The sequence below is a fragment of the Corapipo altera genome, unplaced genomic scaffold (assembly GCF_003945725.1).
Source record: "Corapipo altera isolate COAL_440 unplaced genomic scaffold, ASM394572v1 63, whole genome shotgun sequence".
NCBI classification, from domain to species: domain Eukaryota; kingdom Metazoa; phylum Chordata; class Aves; order Passeriformes; family Pipridae; genus Corapipo; species Corapipo altera.
Genome location: NW_020884928.1, coordinates 4178159 through 4197094, shown reverse-complemented (window position 1 = coordinate 4197094; position 18936 = coordinate 4178159). Strand labels below are relative to the sequence as shown.

General features: G+C 43.7%; 1 protein-coding gene across 1 annotated transcript; it reads left to right on the top strand.

The window, feature by feature from the left end:
* On the top strand, positions 1-8546 carry VIM (vimentin). Its single transcript, XM_027658667.1, has 9 exons — positions 1-641; positions 823-883; positions 4875-4970; positions 5116-5277; positions 5773-5898; positions 6620-6840; positions 6930-6973; positions 7342-7427; positions 7924-8546. Exons 1-9 carry the CDS (start codon positions 100-102, stop codon positions 7963-7965), a joined length of 1380 nt encoding a protein of 459 aa, XP_027514468.1. The 5' UTR covers positions 1-99; the 3' UTR covers positions 7966-8546.
* Positions 8547-18936: the final 10390 nt, after the last annotated feature.

Sequence of the window (18936 nt, the reverse complement as noted above, 5' to 3'; positions counted from 1 at the left end):
GCTGGCCACCGCCCTTCTTCGCCCGCTGTACGTTCGGGTTCCCCTGCTCTGCTCCGCTCCGCTCCGCTCCCGGATTACAAAGCCCGCGCCGCCGCCGCCATGAGCAGCAGCACCAAGAACTCCTCGTACCGCCGCATGTTCGGCGGGGGCAGCCGCCCCAGCACCGGCACCCGCTACATCACGTCGAGCAGCCGGTACTCGCTGGGCAGCGCCCTGCGGCCCAGCACGGCCCGGTACGTGTCCGCCTCGCCCGGCGGCATGTACGCCAGCAAGACGACGTCGGTGCGGCTGCGGAGCAGCATGCCGCCCATGCGGCTCCACGACTCCGTGGACTTCTCCCTGGCCGACGCCATCAACACGGAGTTCAAGGCGAACCGCACCAACGAGAAGGTTGAGCTGCAGGAGCTAAATGACCGCTTCGCTAACTACATCGACAAGGTGCGCTTCTTGGAGCAGCAGAACAAGATTCTTCTGGCCGAGCTGGAGCAGCTCAAGGGCAAGGGCACGTCCCGCCTGGGCGACCTCTACGAGGAGGAGATGCGGGAGCTGCGGCGGCAGGTGGACCAGCTCACCAACGATAAGGCACGCGTGGAAGTGGAGCGGGACAACCTCGCCGACGACATCATGCGGCTGCGGGAGAAGTGAGTGTGCCGGGGGGACGCGGGTTCGGGCTGTCGGCGCCTCCCGCTGCCGTCCCCCGTTCCCGTCCGCTGGCGCGGAGGCGCCCCCTGAGCATCCCGAGCGGTACCGGGCCAGCGGGAGGCTGGGCGGGGGATTTGGGGGACCCCTCGCTCCCTCCTCATGTTGTCTTGCCCCTTCCAGGTTGCAAGAAGAGATGCTTCAGAGGGAGGAGGCCGAGAACACCCTGCAGTCCTTCAGACAGGTTAGCAGGGGCTGGAGGGAGGGAGCGGTCGGAGAGGAGGGACTGAGGAGGTGATGGCGGTGCCTGGGACGGAGGGTGGGACTGCAGGAGTTTGCTTTTCTCGCACAAAGAGATTCCGTCAGTTCTCACGCAAACCCTCCGTGTTTTCTTTAGGGGGATGCTGCGGTCTGAGGGGAGGGGAGGGTAACTATTGTCTTGCTTTATCCAAGTCTAGCCTGTTTTACAAAAAACGCTCCAACGTGGAATCACTTTCCGATCCAATAAAAGTGAAAGGGGGCCATCTGCTCGCTTGGCTGAAGGGTATTAATGGTTTCTATGGGATTCACCGTGGAATGCAGATACAGGCATTCTGGCAAGTGTGGTGGCAGCAGATTGAAATAATAGATCCCTTTGTGTCGGAGGGGAGGGCGCAGTGGGCTGCATTCTTACTAAATGTGTAATGGTGCGGGCATATTTCTAGCAAAATGTGTCTACCATGTATATCATCCATTTTTTTATATAAACCAGAGATCCTTTTTGATGAATCACTTTGGACAGTGCATCACTGGACAACAGTTTCAAATTTAAAATTTTTCATGTGGGTGTTGCCTGCTGACACGAAGTAGTCAATTTGTTCCTCGGGGTGAGGTCACAGCAATTGAACCTGCCTTCTCTGGGTGTCTGTTAAGAACATGAAATTTAATCCTCTGTGAAACGAAGTTGTTAATTTAGGAAACAATTTACATTAGAATTTAGTCTCTGTAGGATGCTATGATGTTATCCAGATAAACTAAAACCTGCATGACAACCAGAACCAACTGTACAAACAGTGTTCAAAAATTGTTAAGCTCAAGTTTTCACTTGTGCAAAACCAGCTTTCAACTTGGATTAAGCCTTGTTTGGACTAGGAGATGTTTAGGAATGTGCCTTCTCAAAACAAGGTCTCTTCCCTAAAACTGCTGGTGTAAAACAGCATTGCTAGCATTCCTCCAGGCTGGAAGTGACTGCCCTTATCTCCAGGCAGCTGGGTACAGGCTGATTTTGTTCCAGAGCTCTTCATAGGCATTGGTAGAAGTCACCATTCAGGAAATCACCACTTCATTGTCAGCATTTATCCGGGCAAGGCTTTTGAAGGCAGTATATTTATAGTCCTTGAAGGACAGAAGGTGTCTCCATGAGATAGTATGTGGAAACACCTATTCCCATTCAGAGCCTGGGAATTCAGTCTCCCCAGGCATTCTGGGGAAAGAAGTTTGAAACAGAACAATTTGAGATACTGTCTTAATTAATTAAGCTTATGGTTTTTTAGAGTGCTAAGCCAATTTAACATAGTGTGAAGTTCCATGCGGAAGCATTTAACTTAAGTTTTAGAGAACCTGATCTACTCTGATTCATTGCTGAATTCAGTTGAAGGTTGGCTTTTACATGATCTATCGTCCTTAAATGGTGCACTTTAGGCATGTCTATATTTCAGACCAATTGAACTTCATGAAGACTCTAGGCTTTCAAGTGAACTTGGCTTTGTATGTATCTATCCCACACTCATTCTCCAGCTCCTCCCCGCACTTTGGAAAGGGGTCATTCAAGAGCTCAACCTCTAGCACATCTGTGTGTGCAGTACAGTCAGAATTGGATCCATTTAACCTCCTACAGTGTAGCTTATGCATAAGAAATGAAAATCATTGTCTGTGGAAACTCTACACTAAATCCACTTGTGACATAACTTGCATGCTGATGTGTTTTATCTGAACAACAATAATACCTTGCTTTTCCTCACTAGGAAGGGTATGGTTAACATACAGGTCGTGAAAACTAAATCTATTTCAGTATTGTTCTCCTGAAAGGGAAATGAAATTCATAGAATGCTGAAGTTGAAATATCCTGTTATGCTTTCCATTGTTAAAAAAAAAAAAAAAAGCCCAGCTTTTTATTAAACCATTATATTCTTCCACTGGAAAGTTTTATACATGGATTCAGAACACTTCAGCAGACATTTTGCTGCTCTGATGTAGCATCAAAATAACTTTCTACGAGATGGAGCAGTTGTATACTTCATTTTTTTTTAAATAAGGTGAAAAAATATTCGAGCTTTTATTACCAAAAGCTACCTTCTTCAGAGACTGTTCAACTCATGCATATTGAATTCTAATTTAATTCTTCTCGGCAAAGATGTGATTTTACTCATGTGCTGAGGGGTGTACTGCATAAAATAAATGTAAAAGTTCAGTGAGTTCTTTCCTTTGGGGCAAAACTAGCATCACAATTAGTGAGAAAGTTAGTTATTGCAGTGTTGCCAACTACATTGGCTGCAAGGTCCTGAACCTATGACAAGACTAACAGGTCAGCTCCTGGCTAACCTGAGGTGTGTCTGAAGTAAACAGAGATGCTCAACCTGTGAATTATGTGGCTTGCATTAAAGAATCTCGTAGGATAAAATCAGTGGGTACTCCATTTTTATGTTTCTGTGACTTATACTTTGCTCAGGCTACAAGTAGCTTATTCATTCATGTGGTTCTCCATCTAGGAAATACTGATAAACTGAATCTTAATGATAGGGAATATCCAAATGATAGCATATAGTAAAGCACATACAATACATTAAGTGTCTTCAGTTGAAGATTCTTTCAATTTATTATAAGGTCCTAAAAATCCTGTAGATATTCAGTTGTTCAGAAAAAAACAATGATTAGTCTTCAGGATGCAGATTTCTGTAAAATCCACTAGAAACTCTTGGGATATCTGACCGATGATGTTGGGTCATAGCCATGTAATTTTCTGCCAGAATGATCTTGAGGGTTTTTTGTGGGGAGGAGAACAAATTAATTAGGAAATTCCTTCCCTGAACAGAAAAACAGAGCCAGTATGAACTGTGGGGTGGAAAACTGGATTTGATAGAGAAGTTGTGGAATAATACATGAAAGGGGTATTTTGCTGGATAAAGAGAACAGAAGAATTCTTCTGAAGCAGGAACTTTACCCCAGAGTAGGAGTGATCCAAGGAATGGCTTTCTAGGAGGCTAAAGAAAACACTCCTTATTTCAAAGGTGTTATAATGGTAAGAACTACTGATGAGGAATTTTGGGCAATCCAAAATAGCTTTAGAGTAAGCTGTGAAAACCTGATAAGTTAATACCCTGTGAGCACAAGCATGCGACTGTGTATGTAACTATTGTGAGAGGAACAACCGTCCTCTTTGCAAATGAGTTGTCCTACACATTTAAAATGTAAGAAGTTACCAATCAATGTTTAGTCTTAAAGTATGTTTTTGAACTATTTCAAGCTACTCCCATGTGACATTCATGGTGTGTCTTCTGTTATGCCCTAAGTGAATTTTTTCTGTTGATTAAGATTATCTCTGTCCAGCAAAAAGTGGAGTGTTTGCCAGCAACTACGAGGGTGTAGGCAATGATGAGTAACTCAATTTGTGTTTATGCTCATACCTTCTTTTTCTCAAGGGAGACCTGTTGAACTGCTTGGAGAAGTAAATGCTGCAGTTCCTATACATACCTCACTAGCTTTTACAAGTATGTTTTCAGCTGTGGTCTGTGGACCTAAAGGGCTCTGTGTTGGTCACCAAGGAGTCCATAAACCAAGCCCACTGATAGTCATGTAGGCACATGGGTTGCACTTTTAAGCCCTACTGGAAAGAATGGAAGTTTGTAAATTGCAAGACTCTTTCTCAGTGTAATCAAGCTAGAAGCACTTACTGCTGACTTCTGACTCAAGCATGTTTCATTTTCAAGCAGGATTTACACCACGATCTGTGTTTTCTTGATCATACCAATATGTTGGCAAAGATGCATATGCTGTACAGTTCACAAAAATCACAATAAAGGTGCATGTAATGGTTTCAGGCTAGGGTAGGAGATGACAAAAGGGTTTCTTACAGCTTTTGATTTCTTATTTTCTTGCCAAAAAGCTCAGATCAGTCTGTTGTATGCTGCTGAACTTGCTGTAAAAGACTTCTATACCCCAGTTGTGTAAGACTGTGAATCATTCTTCTCCCTGGTCAGGATGTTGACAATGCCTCTCTGGCACGTCTTGATCTTGAGCGCAAAGTTGAGTCCCTGCAAGAGGAGATTGTCTTCTTGAAGAAGCTTCATGATGAGGTAAGCTGAATAACAAGGGCCTGTGTTTAGATTCTAACTGTCTGGCATGCAAGTAAGTTCTTTACTGGTTCTGTCCCAGAGTCCCTGCCTGTGTAGGTTCTGTATGCTTGTGTGTAATAACACTGAGCATCTGCTTCTCTCTAAGGAAATCCGAGAACTGCAGGCCCAACTCCAGGAACAGCACATCCAAATTGATATGGATGTTTCTAAGCCTGATCTCACTGCTGCCCTGCGTGATGTTCGCCAACAGTATGAAAGCGTTGCTGCTAAGAATCTTCAGGAAGCTGAAGAGTGGTACAAGTCCAAAGTAAGTGAAATGCATCAGGCGCTCAAAACAATTGTACGTAACAGCTTTGCTGTGGCACTCAGTGTTCCCTCTACTGGACATGAACACAGCTGTGACACAAAGTAATTTTTAAACTTGTCTGGGAAGAGTACAACTGAAAGCATTCTGTACCATAAGTTAGAGCATCAAAATAATGGGTGCATACTTGGAGTCTTTCCTATGATTGTACCTGGAAGCAGATGTTGGATGAAGTACTGGAGAAACAAGTGAGCAAATGGGTGAAAAAATGGTGAGAAAATGGGAAACATACAGGGGAGGGAAACAAATCTGAAAGCTACAAAATCCAATTTAACAATTAGAAATAGAGAAGCATTCTAAGAGTAATGTTAATATTTAAAAGTTTCAGGTGTTAACACTTGTAATGACTTCAGTTGCTCTCAGATGCTGTGTCCACAAAAAGTCTGTTTCACTATTTCTGTTGAAGTGTTGTGCTAACCAAACTGGGGCTTTCCACAGTTTGCAGATCTCTCTGAAGCTGCTAATAGGAACAACGATGCCCTGCGCCAGGCCAAACAAGAAGCCAATGAGTACCGCAGACAGATCCAGTCTCTCACCTGCGAAGTTGATGCTCTTAAGGGAAGCGTAAGTAGAAGACAACAGTGGTTGGGGCATTCTTCCCTTTGCAGCTTTAAGCACTGCAGTTTAATTGTTGAGCTAGGTGTGAATACAGGTGATCTGCCATGCAATACAGCAGCGTATTAGTACTTTTTGAAGAGGATGCCGTGGGCTTAGTTTGCCTGCATGCATGACAGTGTGCTGGTCGGAGTGATACACTGAACTAGTCTTATCTGAGCTATAAACAATGAGTTCATTCTCTTGCTATAATATTCGCTGTTTATGTAGCACTTTCTGGAAGTGTTTATGCATTGTCTGTCAGGTACAGCTGAAGCCATAAAAAAAAAGCTGGAGGAGCAGTGGAAAGGAGGCACAAATTTTGCTGCTGCTAGAACCTGACTACCCTAAAGGCTGTCTTGAAATGAATTTAACAGTCTTAAGTACACCTGCATGCCCCCTCCCTGAGGACTGCTTGCATGCTGACTTGTGCTACATATGTTGGGTTTACTGTAAGAGATCGCTTTCCCACCTGGTAGAACAAGTACATGGCACACCTCAAATCATGTAGCAGAATAACCCTCCTTGACTTTGCAAGGGAAAGATAAGAAGATGATAAATTTGGGATGTGTCTGGGCATTTTCAGAAAGGATGCTAACATAGCATAACTTTTTTTAAAATGCTAAGGGTTTTGAGAGTGGGGAAGAGTGGCTGAACTGCAGCAGTGCTTGATTTCATTGTTCTGTCCCAGAATGAGTCCCTGGAGCGCCAAATGCGTGAAATGGAGGAGAATTTTGCTATGGAAGCTGCTAACTACCAGGACACTATTGGCCGTCTGCAGGATGAGATTCAGAACATGAAGGAAGAAATGGCTCGCCATCTGCGTGAGTACCAGGACCTGCTGAATGTAAAGATGGCTCTTGATATTGAGATTGCCACCTACAGAAAGCTGCTGGAGGGTGAAGAGAGCAGGTAATCACATGAAGACACTTTCTAAATGCCAATTACTAGAAGATGCTCTACACCCGTGTCTGATTTTATCCATTTCTTTTTTCCTTTAGGATTAACATGCCCATTCCAACCTTTGCTTCTTTGAACCTGAGAGGTAAGCTGTTTCTGCTGTTTCAGTTTAGCCAGTTGTTCTGTCACTGGCGAGAGGGGTTTGGATAGTTCCTTTTATGCTGGTTTTTGAACTTGTGTAAGTGCAGTTGGTTGTGAATGTTTTTCTTGGATATAACTACAATTACAACTTGCAGTTACTTAACCTTGGATGGTAGAAACTCTTATGTTCCTGGACACTTGTTTAAAAATACCAATACATAGCAAGTGATTAGTTTAGATGCCTGCTGAAGGCACTTTAAGGGCAGTGGGGAGAAAATGCAGAAGACTGGCTTATTCAGAGCCACATACTTCTTTGTGTACTAAATTGGTTGTTCTGAAAGTAGACACTAAAATCTACACTTTCTTCTGCAGAAACCAACATTGAGTCTCAGCCAATGGTTGACACTCACTCAAAGAGGACACTTCTAATTAAGACCGTCGAAACTAGAGATGGACAGGTTGGTAGTAACTTTTAATTTTATTTTTAACCAGCTGTCACAGCTGGTTACCTTAGTGCAGCCTTTATATTGCAGTAAATATTGAGTAAAACAGAAACTGGCAGTTCAAGCTGTGTGACTTAACATAGAGTTGTAGCAAACAGGCTTCTATGGAAAAGTTCATAAAATTCACCTGATGGTAAAACCTTAAGTTTCTGACAGTTACCTGTGTATTGAGTATTTAAGTTCACCTGAGTTAGCAGTTCTCAAAAGATTTCCTTAGGAAAACGTGGCAGCAAACAGAGGTACTTGTTTGGGGCAAGATGCTGTTGTCAGTCTTAAGTCAATAAAGCTTAAATGGTTTCTGCACAGTCTTTGCGAACTAGAACTTCTCATTTAAAAGTGAGAGCTGATACCCATTTGTTCACATTTTTGTGGTACTGCATGTTCCACTTTTAAGTCTAAAAAACCCCACTTCCCACTAAAACTTAATGTAAGTGTTTCTGTTTTTCATCAGGTTATTAATGAAACTTCCCAGCATCATGATGACTTGGAGTAGAGCTGAAGTGAAGATGCATACTTAATTAATGCAGGAGAAATTCTTACCAGCAAGATTGAAAAAGTCCATGTCTTAAAGGAAGAAACAGCTTTCAAGTGCCTTTCTGCAGTTTTTCCATGAGCGCAAGATGATTATGCTAGGAAATAGGTCTTAGATCTTGCAAACTGACTCTCCCTGAAAGATTAGAGTTTACAATGGAGTCTAGTTTACAAATAGCAATATCTTGTGCTGCAATACTGTTTTTAAGTATCAGAATTCAATAAAACTGCTTTTTTCCAGCACAGTATGAGCAACCTGTCGCTACTTCAATAAATCTTTGGAAAATGGCTCTTGATGTGTTCTAATTTGTTAACTTCATGACTTTCTGGAAAGCCATAACAACATAATGCTGGAATTACTATACGGTTGACATCTCTAGTACTGGCTGTGTGGAATGCTGTTTTTTTCAGTTTAACTAGATAAACTGTCTTACTCATTTACTGCTTAGGTTTTGGAACCAACTAAATGGACTATAACTGGCAGATGCATAATGTATTATGATATTTCTTATCAATTGAATAAAATATGATACTTCAAGCTAATAAAAGTTAATCTTGCTTCCATATACTAGTTAACCCAGTTACTAAGAGCCAAGAATGCTCAAAATACCTTAAAACTTGGTTTTATAAAACATACTAGTTATGTAGCGGAGAAATAGTTCATGCAGACCCTTATCTTAGACAGCACCTTTGCAAGTTAACAGCTGACTTGGTATATTGACTTCATTTTCCAGGAAAGACTAGTTCCCAAAGGCTTGTCTATATTACAGAAGCTAAATGAAGCTTTCATATGGATTGGGGGTTAGGAGAGACTAACTTGCCTTATTGCTGACTTGATTCTAGTATTTAAACTCCTTTTTAAAAATGGAGAGCCACCATGCTTGGTGTTCTCTGCTGAACATCAGCATAAGTGCTGTAGAATGGGGAAGAGAAAACTCCCATCTGGCTTGCTACAGTCTTATGGAAGGCAGAAATGAAAGGCTGAAGTCCTCTGTGAACACTTAAATTCTCTTTTGCAGAGCAAAGAACTTCTCAAATTTAAACATTTGAGACCACAGCACAGCCCCGTGAAAGTTGTTATTCTGTTCTGCATCAGTCCTGTAAAACCTGCCTCCTGTAAGCTTTTACTGAGGTAACAATTTTTGTGGAATGAGTAAAAAGCAAATGAGTTGTTCAGTAAATATGTATAGCATTCAGTGCTGATTCAAGGTGAGGATAGTAGTTCTGTGTTGTACAGGCACTCTCACAAGCACTTGGGAACTGATCTGTAAGAAAAACATACTGTTACCCTGTCTGATAGGGATGAAAACAAATTACTTCTTTTCAATCCTTATTAGCTCTTCCCTTGGCTGAAACGCAGGACTAACTGGATGCAGTGCAGGTACTGGAGTGAGGGGGCAGTAGGAGTCTGCTTTTCCCATCTCTGTTGCCTGTAGCACCAGGTAAGGAGATCTGCAGCTAGGATGCTAAAGAGAGGTGGGCAGTGCCTGGGATGTGCTGAAACCCTCTGCAGCTCAGACACACAGGTATTCCACAACCTGATGGTAGGGGCCTGGGTGTGACAGCAGTTTACAGCTTTGAACCACCCAGGCAGAAGTGCTGAAGCTGTTCTTCACAGCAGAAAAGAGGCTAAATTTTCAAAGTGTGGTGTTCAGTGTTCACAGAGGACTTCAGCCTCTTAACTTCCAACTCCTGGCAGGCTGGAGGGGAGTTTTCCCTGTTACACCACAACTGGGCTGATGTTCAGCAAAATATACAAATCCATATGTGCAGCTTGGTGCTTTAGGTGCTTACCCAAGAGAAAAGTCTTGAAGCTGATCCTGTGTTTGTTCTGCTGACTCTTCCATGCGAAACAGCCAGAAGTGACTCTGAGGTGAGTGCCTGGCATCAAGCCTCAGCTGCTGCTTGCTGCAAAGCAGAACAGATTCAACCTGGTCCACAGCATGGTGAGTAGGATAGTCTCACTAAAAACTGAAAGAGTGAACCCAGCTTCTTTCATGCTGCAGAGATTACAGACACCAGATTTTCTCCTACATCCAGAATGATTAAAAAAGCATGAACAAACTTGCATGGGAAATGCCTTCTGTGAAAGTGACAGCTCTGGGCATGTGTAATATCTCGTTTTGAACCCCTAATAGGCACAAGTGTCTACACCCTTTCAGGACAAGGGTGGGATAAGAGGCTGATGTCCTGCCTATTGCAGACTACTGAAGTATTTCTTGATCTGGGTATTGAAAAGGTTGGGCCAATGTTTAATGTCGTTTGTTACAGCTGAAGCAGTGTGGGAGCCCTGGTCAGTGGCACCTGGCAGCGTGTGGGCAGGGAGAGCCAGCTCCACCAGGGGACAGTGGGGACCCTCAGTGGCTCTGGGCAGAGACCCACAGTGCAGTGTGCTTTTTGAGATGCACATTGACTGCTGGAGGTTACCTGAATTGTGATAGTCTTTCAAATGTTGCTCTCCCTCTGCTGCCAGCTACCTGGCTCACTGCTTTCTGCTGCCTTTGATTGCTTCACTCAGTAGATAAAAGAAGTGACTCTATCAAGCACTGGCAGTGCAGCAAAGGAGTTATTCCTGGATTTTCTGTGTTTGGGTTTACTCAGAGTACAGGGAAGCATGTGGCAGAGCTTTCAGCCCTGGGAATAAATAGAAAAAACAGAAATAAATAAACCTAGTTGCCAAGGGGATAGCAATATTGCAGGAAACCTCCAAAACCTGCACTCTGTGCTAGTGTGAGAGTATCCTCATGGTGGAAAGGAGAGCAAATGGTGACTGTGTAAACTTCTCTGTATTTGATCTAGGGGCACCAGCCTCATGCTCACAAACAATTACTGAAAGCTGCTTAGTGTTGAGCCAGCAGCTGACCTCAGAACTGTGTTTCACATCCTAGTAACTCTAGGCAGCAGTTCTACCAAGTGGTGCAGCCCAACCGATGGCTGGGTGCTTTTTCTGCCCTCCAACGAGCACCAAGAAGCTGCTCCTGTGAACTTGTAGAGTGACTACCTCCCAGTGTGTGAGCTGTTCCTACAGTAAATAATATTAATTCTCCAGATGACTAAGAATCTGCATGTTTATTTTATTTTGCCTCATGTAGCTGGAAGCTTACTTTCCTTTTTTTTCTTTTTAAATAATCTTGCAAAACACAGACACTGTTACCAGAGACTTGATATTCCAAGCTCTTGGGAACATATAACTAAAAGCACTTCTGCCATCCAGTGGGTCTCCTTTAATATACAGCAAATATACTCCCTCCCTCCCTCCCTCTTCAATTTCTTTTTCTCTTTTTTATTTCTCTCTTTCTCACTCTTTCTCTTTTTCTCTCCTCTCCTTCATCTCTCTGTCCAGTATTTCAGTGTTGAACACATATTTGGCTCACAGAATGCTCAGAGTTCTGGCCCAGCCAAAGGCTCTGGCCTTCTCTCTTCCCTTCCCTGTGGCAGCTCTTTTCAGCTGTTACATCTGTAAATGACCCTGGTGCTTTCACTGGTGGCCTACTGTGCTCAGTGGGAACATCTGTATTATTTAAAGTGCATGGAGGAAATAGTTACAAGACTGCTCGGAGGTCCTGAATGTTTACCTGTGAGGTTTAGAGAGCTTAGGACACTTTGGATGAAGCCTGATGGCAGGAAGGTGGGAAGCTGTCCATCAAGGCTGGTGGTGGGGGCATGGCATTGCTGCAGGATGCTGCCCCACAGGCAGATAGGTGCCCAGGCACCTCATGCAAAGCCATAAAAGCATCTGAGGAACTTTCAGAAAACTGCTTACAGGAAATGACTCATCCTAGACTGTCGTTGGACCTCACAAATGAGGTCTGGGCAAATCCCACCATGCCAGACAGGGTGCCCAGTGCTGCCTGTGATTAGAGCACTTCGGGGCTTACATTTAAAGTCCTATTTGCGGGTGCAAAATTCCACAGGTAAGTGGGTTACTGGGTGCTTTGCGACTGGTCTGTTCTCTCATTAGTCAATTAAAACATATCCTGTAGTTTCTCAATCACCTTTAGGCACCCAAGGAGCATGGACTGTGACTTGTGACTGACATCCCTGTCATAGGGCCATTGGTGGCAGTCACCAAGGACCCAGGCTGCATGGACGCCACATCCTGCTGGAGCTCAGCTGGTGTTGGGAGGCTTCTGCTCCTGGCCAGTGTTTGCTTATACCAACTGGTGAAAGGGAAGGCATCTATGGGACATAAACTTCCATATTTGAAGAGGATGAGCAGTTGAGTGGCTGGATAGAGAATTTTGCTGGAGCTCTAACAAGTATCAGAGATTTTAACTATAAAATCCTTCTACAGGGGAAGGAAAACCTTACTGAAAAATTTTAAGTAATTTGCGTACAATAAACTGCTCTAAGGGACATTTACTTGAGTGCAGTCATGCATGCAGAATTAGAAAGTGCCAAAAATAAAATTACATCTTCAATCTTTATTTGGTCCCTTCATTCTCATGCATAATGCTAAGGATTTCAGCTGCAAGTTCATGGACCTTTTTCTTGTGCAGTGTACACACCCGATGGCACTTCAGGAATCACCACTGCTCACTCCTAGAGCATTTCAGATCTGGATGTATGTCCCCCCATTCATGTGCTTTAAATTAAGAGTCTGAATTTTCAATTGCCTCTAGAGCACCCTCTGCTGTTCTTCCTGGTTCTTTGCAAGACCTCTGCAACAGGTGGGTTATTGACGGCCCTGTTTCAAATGGGGGCCATGGAGCACAGCAGTGCTCAGAAGTGGAATTTAGCCTCAGGGGTCCGCTGTGAGGGCTGTTAGCACTGTGTACTTTTAAGATACTTGCTGTTTTCAGGTTCAGGTACTTTCACAGTTTAGATTTCAGAAAAATTCCCCACAAAATGAAGCCTGGGCATTATGGGTTACCACTGCAAAGCATAGTTAAGTGAAATTCCCAGCTTCAGCCAGGAAGGCTATAGCACAAACAGGAAAAAAGATATTTCTCCAACAGCATAGAAGCCTTAATTGTAGGACTCCTCTCTGCAGCATATTGCATCCTTCATTCCACTGTTCCCTTCTTCTGCATTATGGACAGCAATGCTCTGCCTATCAGTCCCCTCACGACCCAGTCCAAGGCCATTCCTCAGGCCCATGAGCTGGTCAGAGGTAAAAGCTGCTTATGGGCAACCAAACTCACCGCTTCAGGAAAGGACAACTCCACAGCAGCCACACCTCTGCACAGTGGTGTGTTGTCGTTTCTGTATAAACACTTCAGCCTGACATTTCTTTTCCATAGACGTATTGCAGCTGTCTCCCAGTGGTGGGTGACATGAACTGCAAGGGGAAGGCGGCCTGTGTGGAGCATTTCTCCTCGCCGGTGGATCCTTGCCTGCAGTGAACCATGAGAGATGGTATGGCCTCAAAGGGAAAGATGCTGCTTTCCCCAAGAACTGCTCTGCAGTTATTCTCTCCTACTGGCTGTGATTCTGAAGTCCGGAACGGTGTCACAGACTTGGCAGACAGCAAATAAAAACATGTTCAGCATAGAGAAGAGTGGTGGGTTGAACCCAACCAGCAGCCAAGTACCTACACAGAGGCTTGCTGTCCCCGTCCCTCACAGCGGGATGGGGGAGAAAACAGAAAAAACAAAAGTAAGAAAATTTGTGAGCGGAGATAAAGACCGTATAGCAGATGAAGAAAAAAGAGGGGGAAAACGCCAGAAAAAATAAAGGCAATCACACACTATGCCCCACTGGGCACCCAGACAGATGCCCAGCTGGTGTCTGAACAATGGCCACCTTGGAAGCCGCCTTCTTCCTTTGCTTCAGTTTTTATTGCTGGTGACTGAGCTGATTAAGCATGACATTGCTTATGGAATGGCCCTTTGGCCAGTTCAGTTCAGCTGTCCCAACAGTCACCTCCAATGTCTTTCCCACACCCAGCCAACTTGATGATGGCTCAGAGCGGGAAAGAAAAAGAAAGCTTTGATGCCTTGCAAGCACTGTTCAGCAATAGCCAGTGTGTCAGTGTGTCACCAATACTGTTTTAGTCACAAATCCAAAGCACAGCACCCTAGGAATTGCTGTGAAGACAGCGAACTCCATCTGTACCAGACCCTGTGCATGAATCTTGGAGAGGTTCAGATGGCAGCAGGATGGAGGCCATGTGTGAGGTCTGAGAATGAACCAGACTCAAAGTCCACATTTTCCGAACTAGGGGGATGCTTTTAAGCCCAGATCTTCCAACATAAGACACCCTATAGATTTTATGGGTGTCTAAAAAATGTACAAGCTAGAAAAGCTCTGCCCTTTTATATAACCAGCTTTATTGTACAGGGAAAAGTGAGTAATATGGAGAGTTTTTGCTGGCTGAAGTGTTCCATGTCCAGGAGAGGTTTCCATTCTAGCTAATATTTAAATACTGCAAAAATGCCTTGGCTCCCACCTACTGAAAACTATTACTATCATATTTTTAAAGTTTATTTTTCAAATTGGAGGTGGCAATTACAAACATACTTTCTATTCCAGAAGTCCTTCTTTGATGATGCTTGCTGGAGTGCATGACAGGTTTGCTGCCCCCAGTTTTCCCCCTCAGCCCTTAGTGCCCTGCAGCTGGGCAGCTGTGGAAGTTTGTGCCTGTACCACTCCTGCCGAACAGCACAAAGCACTTTCCCTGCTACCTTAGGCTAAAAAATATTGGACTGTGATCTAGGAGGGGTCTGAAGTGGGAAATTCTTGCATTGGTAGGATATGTGCCTATCCTGGCCAAACCCTGTTTGGTGTTCAGTTACTCTCAGTGACAAAGTTGAATCTTGTATTTAAACAGAATTACTTGGTTTTCATTTCATTGCCCACTGCTACTGGATAGCACTGAGGAGAGCCTGGCTCTGTCTTTGGTATTCCTGCCATCAGTTGTTTATACACACTGATGTAATCCCTCTGAGCCTTCTCCAGGCGGAAGAGTCCCAGCTCCCTCAGTCTCCTCTACTCGAATGTCAGGTACTCTAACCTCTGCGTTGTCTTTGTGCCCCTTGGGTTGACTTCTTCCAGTAAATCCATCTCTCTTGTACTGGAGAGCCCAGAACTGAACATGGCACTGCAGAGGGATCTCATCAGGGCTGTGCAGAGGGTAAAGATCACCTCACCCAGAAAATTTACCTTCATTATATCAAGTTGTACTCAATGGTTGTCGGGTTTGGAAGCTCTTAATTCACTTGTCTACCATTGGTTTCTGTGTTGCCATAGTTATTATATTGTCTCCTTGCATTGGCTAGCCAAATGGCCAATCCGCTTTGGCCCAGCAGCCCTTATAAGCTGCGCGAAATTTGAATAAAGGTCTCTTCGCTGCTGGACTCCTGCGTGCTGCGTGGTTTTGTTTCCTGGCGTTAAGTACCTCCGCCGCCTGTCCCTGCCACGAGGGACGGGTGGTGGGAGGATGATTCCAGCCCTGAAAACCTTCACAGAGCGGCCGGCAGTGACCCCCCAGAAACCCCTTGAACTGCAACAAATGGTCATGAAAAGGATCCAAGAAAGTGATGGCCTGGCAGATGGGAGGTGAAGTGAAGGCCAGAGCTCTAAACCAACATATGAACAGCCTGATTGGGTCAGACCAGTGATCCACACAGTCTCCTACAGATCTTGCTGAGAAAAATGGTATAAGGAATATGGCTCCAATCCCTGGAATAGCTTTGATTTCAGGCAAATTAAAATTCAGGGGCTTTTTGTGTCAGTGGCTTTATCCAGACCATTGATGAAGTTGTCTGACTTGATACGAATAGTTTTTTATTTTTAGCTTCTAACAGCCTATATTTCGTAATATGACAGCATACCAGGGAAGAACATTTGAACATTTCTTTTGATTCTTTTATCCTTATTGTCTGATTATTTTATTGACTTTCTAGGAGTTCTTGTGTTAGGAAGCATATAATTCTGTATTCAACCTCTCCATGTCACCCCTCATTTGACAGACTTCCCACCCCTAGAAATGTTCAAGGATAGGTTGGATGGGGCTCTGAGCAACCTGGTCTAGTGAAAAGTGTCCCTACCCATGTCAGGGGAGTTGTAACTACATAATCTTTAAGGTTCCTTCCAACCCAAACCATTCTGTGATTCTGTGATTCTCTAGTAGCTCTCCTCCACCACCTCTGCATTTTTCAACATTTATAGTGTCTTCTCATCAAGAAGTCATCCTGTAACCCTAATAATCCTCATCACTCTACTCCTCATTTTAGTTCTGCTACGATCTATTTAAAACAGGGTGACTTAAGACAACATGCAGTCTCCAAGACACGTGCATTGGAGCAACACAGAGTGACATAATGGGAACTCCTGTTTTGGGCTCAGTTACCTTCAAAGTAAGTAAAAATATCTTAGCTACTTTTTTGATCACTGCTCGGTACTGTGCTGATGTTTTCAGAAAGTTATCCACTGTGACTCAAAGATTTATTTTCTAAGGACTAATAGCTATGACTTTTTTTCCTCCTACTTTGCTGTCATTGACATTAAAGTTTCATTCCCTGTTTGATCGCTCAGTTAACCAAGACTGCCATACCCTTCTGCAACTTTAAGCTTGGTATTAATACTGATTGCACTTAATAATTTTTTACCAACTGAAAACTTTTGTCAAGCTCCCTGGCAGCCTTGGCTAGGTCACTGAGGATTGTATTGAATGGTAAAATCCAGTGTGTAAGTACTTGTGGCAGCCCACTGACAGCTTCCTTCCACAGTGAAGGCTCTCCATCATTTCTATAATTTTCTGCTTTCTAGTCTAAAACAGGGAGAATATGCCCTCTTAGGATATCTCTTAGGAATCTGCAGTAAGCGTTATGAAAAGTTTTTGACAAAAACCTTCCATCTACTTCACCCTTACCCACAAAGCTTGTAAAATCCTATAGATGTTTCCACCAGATTCATAAGGCATGACTTCCTCAGGAAGTAGAATCCTCCTTAGCACAGCTGCTCACACAGTTTCTCCTGATGTTGCCAGGTAAAAACATTAGATTTGTTGCTCTCTAGATTTCAGCATCACCCCAGAGCCTTTTTTTAAGAGTCTGAATTTATACAGCCCATTGACTGTTCCTCTGACAGCAGATGCATTGCACTGCAAATTAGCAGTTTCATGCTGAGTTGCTACAGAGCTGTTTGATGGTTCCCATCCTGCCTTCTCCTTTACCTGTCAATGTATTGATTTGTTTCAAAACCTTTTCCGTTTGAGGTTGTTCTTCAGCTGTCTCAGGGGGCTCCTTCACCTTTTTCTTAACGAGCTGCATTCATCCAAGTTTTTTCCTATGGCCTTATCTTGCTGATTAATCCTTCTACTTTTTGACTGTCTTGCTTTAAGCTGCTCTGAATTTCCAGCAGACATCATGGTTTGGATGTGTTTGAAAGTGTTTTTTTATTAGTAACTGGCCTCTTGAACTGGTATTTGGTCTATCCCACTAGAGATCGACTTTGCAATCGCTCCAAGGTCAATTAGGTGTATATATTAGGTGTATTGTAAAATTTCAATTTTCCTGGTTTCTCATTTGGACATGACTTCTCTCAACTTCTAGTAGTTCCCTTCACTGTCCTTTCAAATTTGGGTGTGGCTTTTTGTTTGTTTCTTTGGCTGTGGTTTTTGGGGTTTTTCCCCTTCCATTTTCTTCCCTTTCTCCTTCCCCTTCCCCTTCCCCTTCCCCTTTTGCTTCCCCTTCCCCTTCCCCTTCCCCATCACCTGCTGACTGATGGCCAGCCTGTTCCTGAGTTGGAATTAGCCCCTCCTGGCCAACTCCCCCAGTTCCCAGTTTAGACACTGGGCATGATGTCCTGGGGTGTGGAATGCCCCTTTGACCAGTTCAGGTCAGCTGTCCTGGCCGTGCTCTGTCCCAGTGAACTGTGCTTCTCTCCTCACTGGGCATGAGACACTGAAAAGTCCTTGATTTAAGGGTATGCTGCTCAACAACAACCAACACATCAGTTTGTTATCAACATGATTCTCACACGGAATCCAAAACACAGAACTGTGCCAGATACTAGGAATAAAATTAACTCTAGTCCAGATGAAACTAGGATATAAAATATCTCAAAAAATCTCATTGTGTTTAATCAGCATTTTCAATTTTTTAGCTTCTGGGGTTTGTTGGTTTTCATGTGAGGTTTTATTTATTTATTTTGCTTTGGTTTGGTTTTTTTTATGGTTTGTTTTTTGTTTTAGTTTGGTTTGGGCTTTTGTGGGTTTTGTTTTTGTGGGGTTTTTTTGGTGGTGGTTTGTTGCGTTTTTTTGTTATTGTTGTTGTTATTGGGGTTTTTTGTTATTGTTGTTGTTGTTGTTGTTATTGGGTTTTTTGTTTTGTTTTGTTTTTTAATTGCTGTCCACTTCTGATGAAAGCTTTATTCAAATGGACTTCCATATAATTTTTCCTTCCTAGCTTCATTTTGAACTTTAGTACATGCAGCTGCTATATCCTCTTCACCACCAACCTCTCCACTTTCCTCAAAGGCTGTAAATTACTTGGCGCTCTGTCCTTTGCAAGATCTGTTCTTAGCTTTTCTCTCCTTTAACCCATAATTCTCTAGCTGCCTTTTCCTGTAGGTAGTAGAGCTCCTACACACCTAATTGACCTTGGAGCAATTGCTTTGAACTTCATGCCATCTATTTCAGAGATGAAGAAAAGCCTTCTGATGAAAGCTTACCATTTTCCCCCAACCTTATTAGATGGACTAATAAAATACAGGACCTCTATCCACAAACCCTGACTTACACTATCATCAGATGAACAGGCACTGTAAGATGCTCCCCACACAGAGTGGGAGGGAACAACTTCACCATCAGGGGCTGTCCTACCTCCCCCAGCCAGGGAACAGGGCAGGCTGGTGTGGAAGGATGGATGGGGCAGCCCTAGCAGGCACCTCTACCCCAAGGTTTCAGGCACCTCCATGGGGAAGGAGGTGCCTGATGTAGAGGGTGTCTGTTCTGATCAGGAAGAAAAAAGTAGATAAGGCCTTCCAC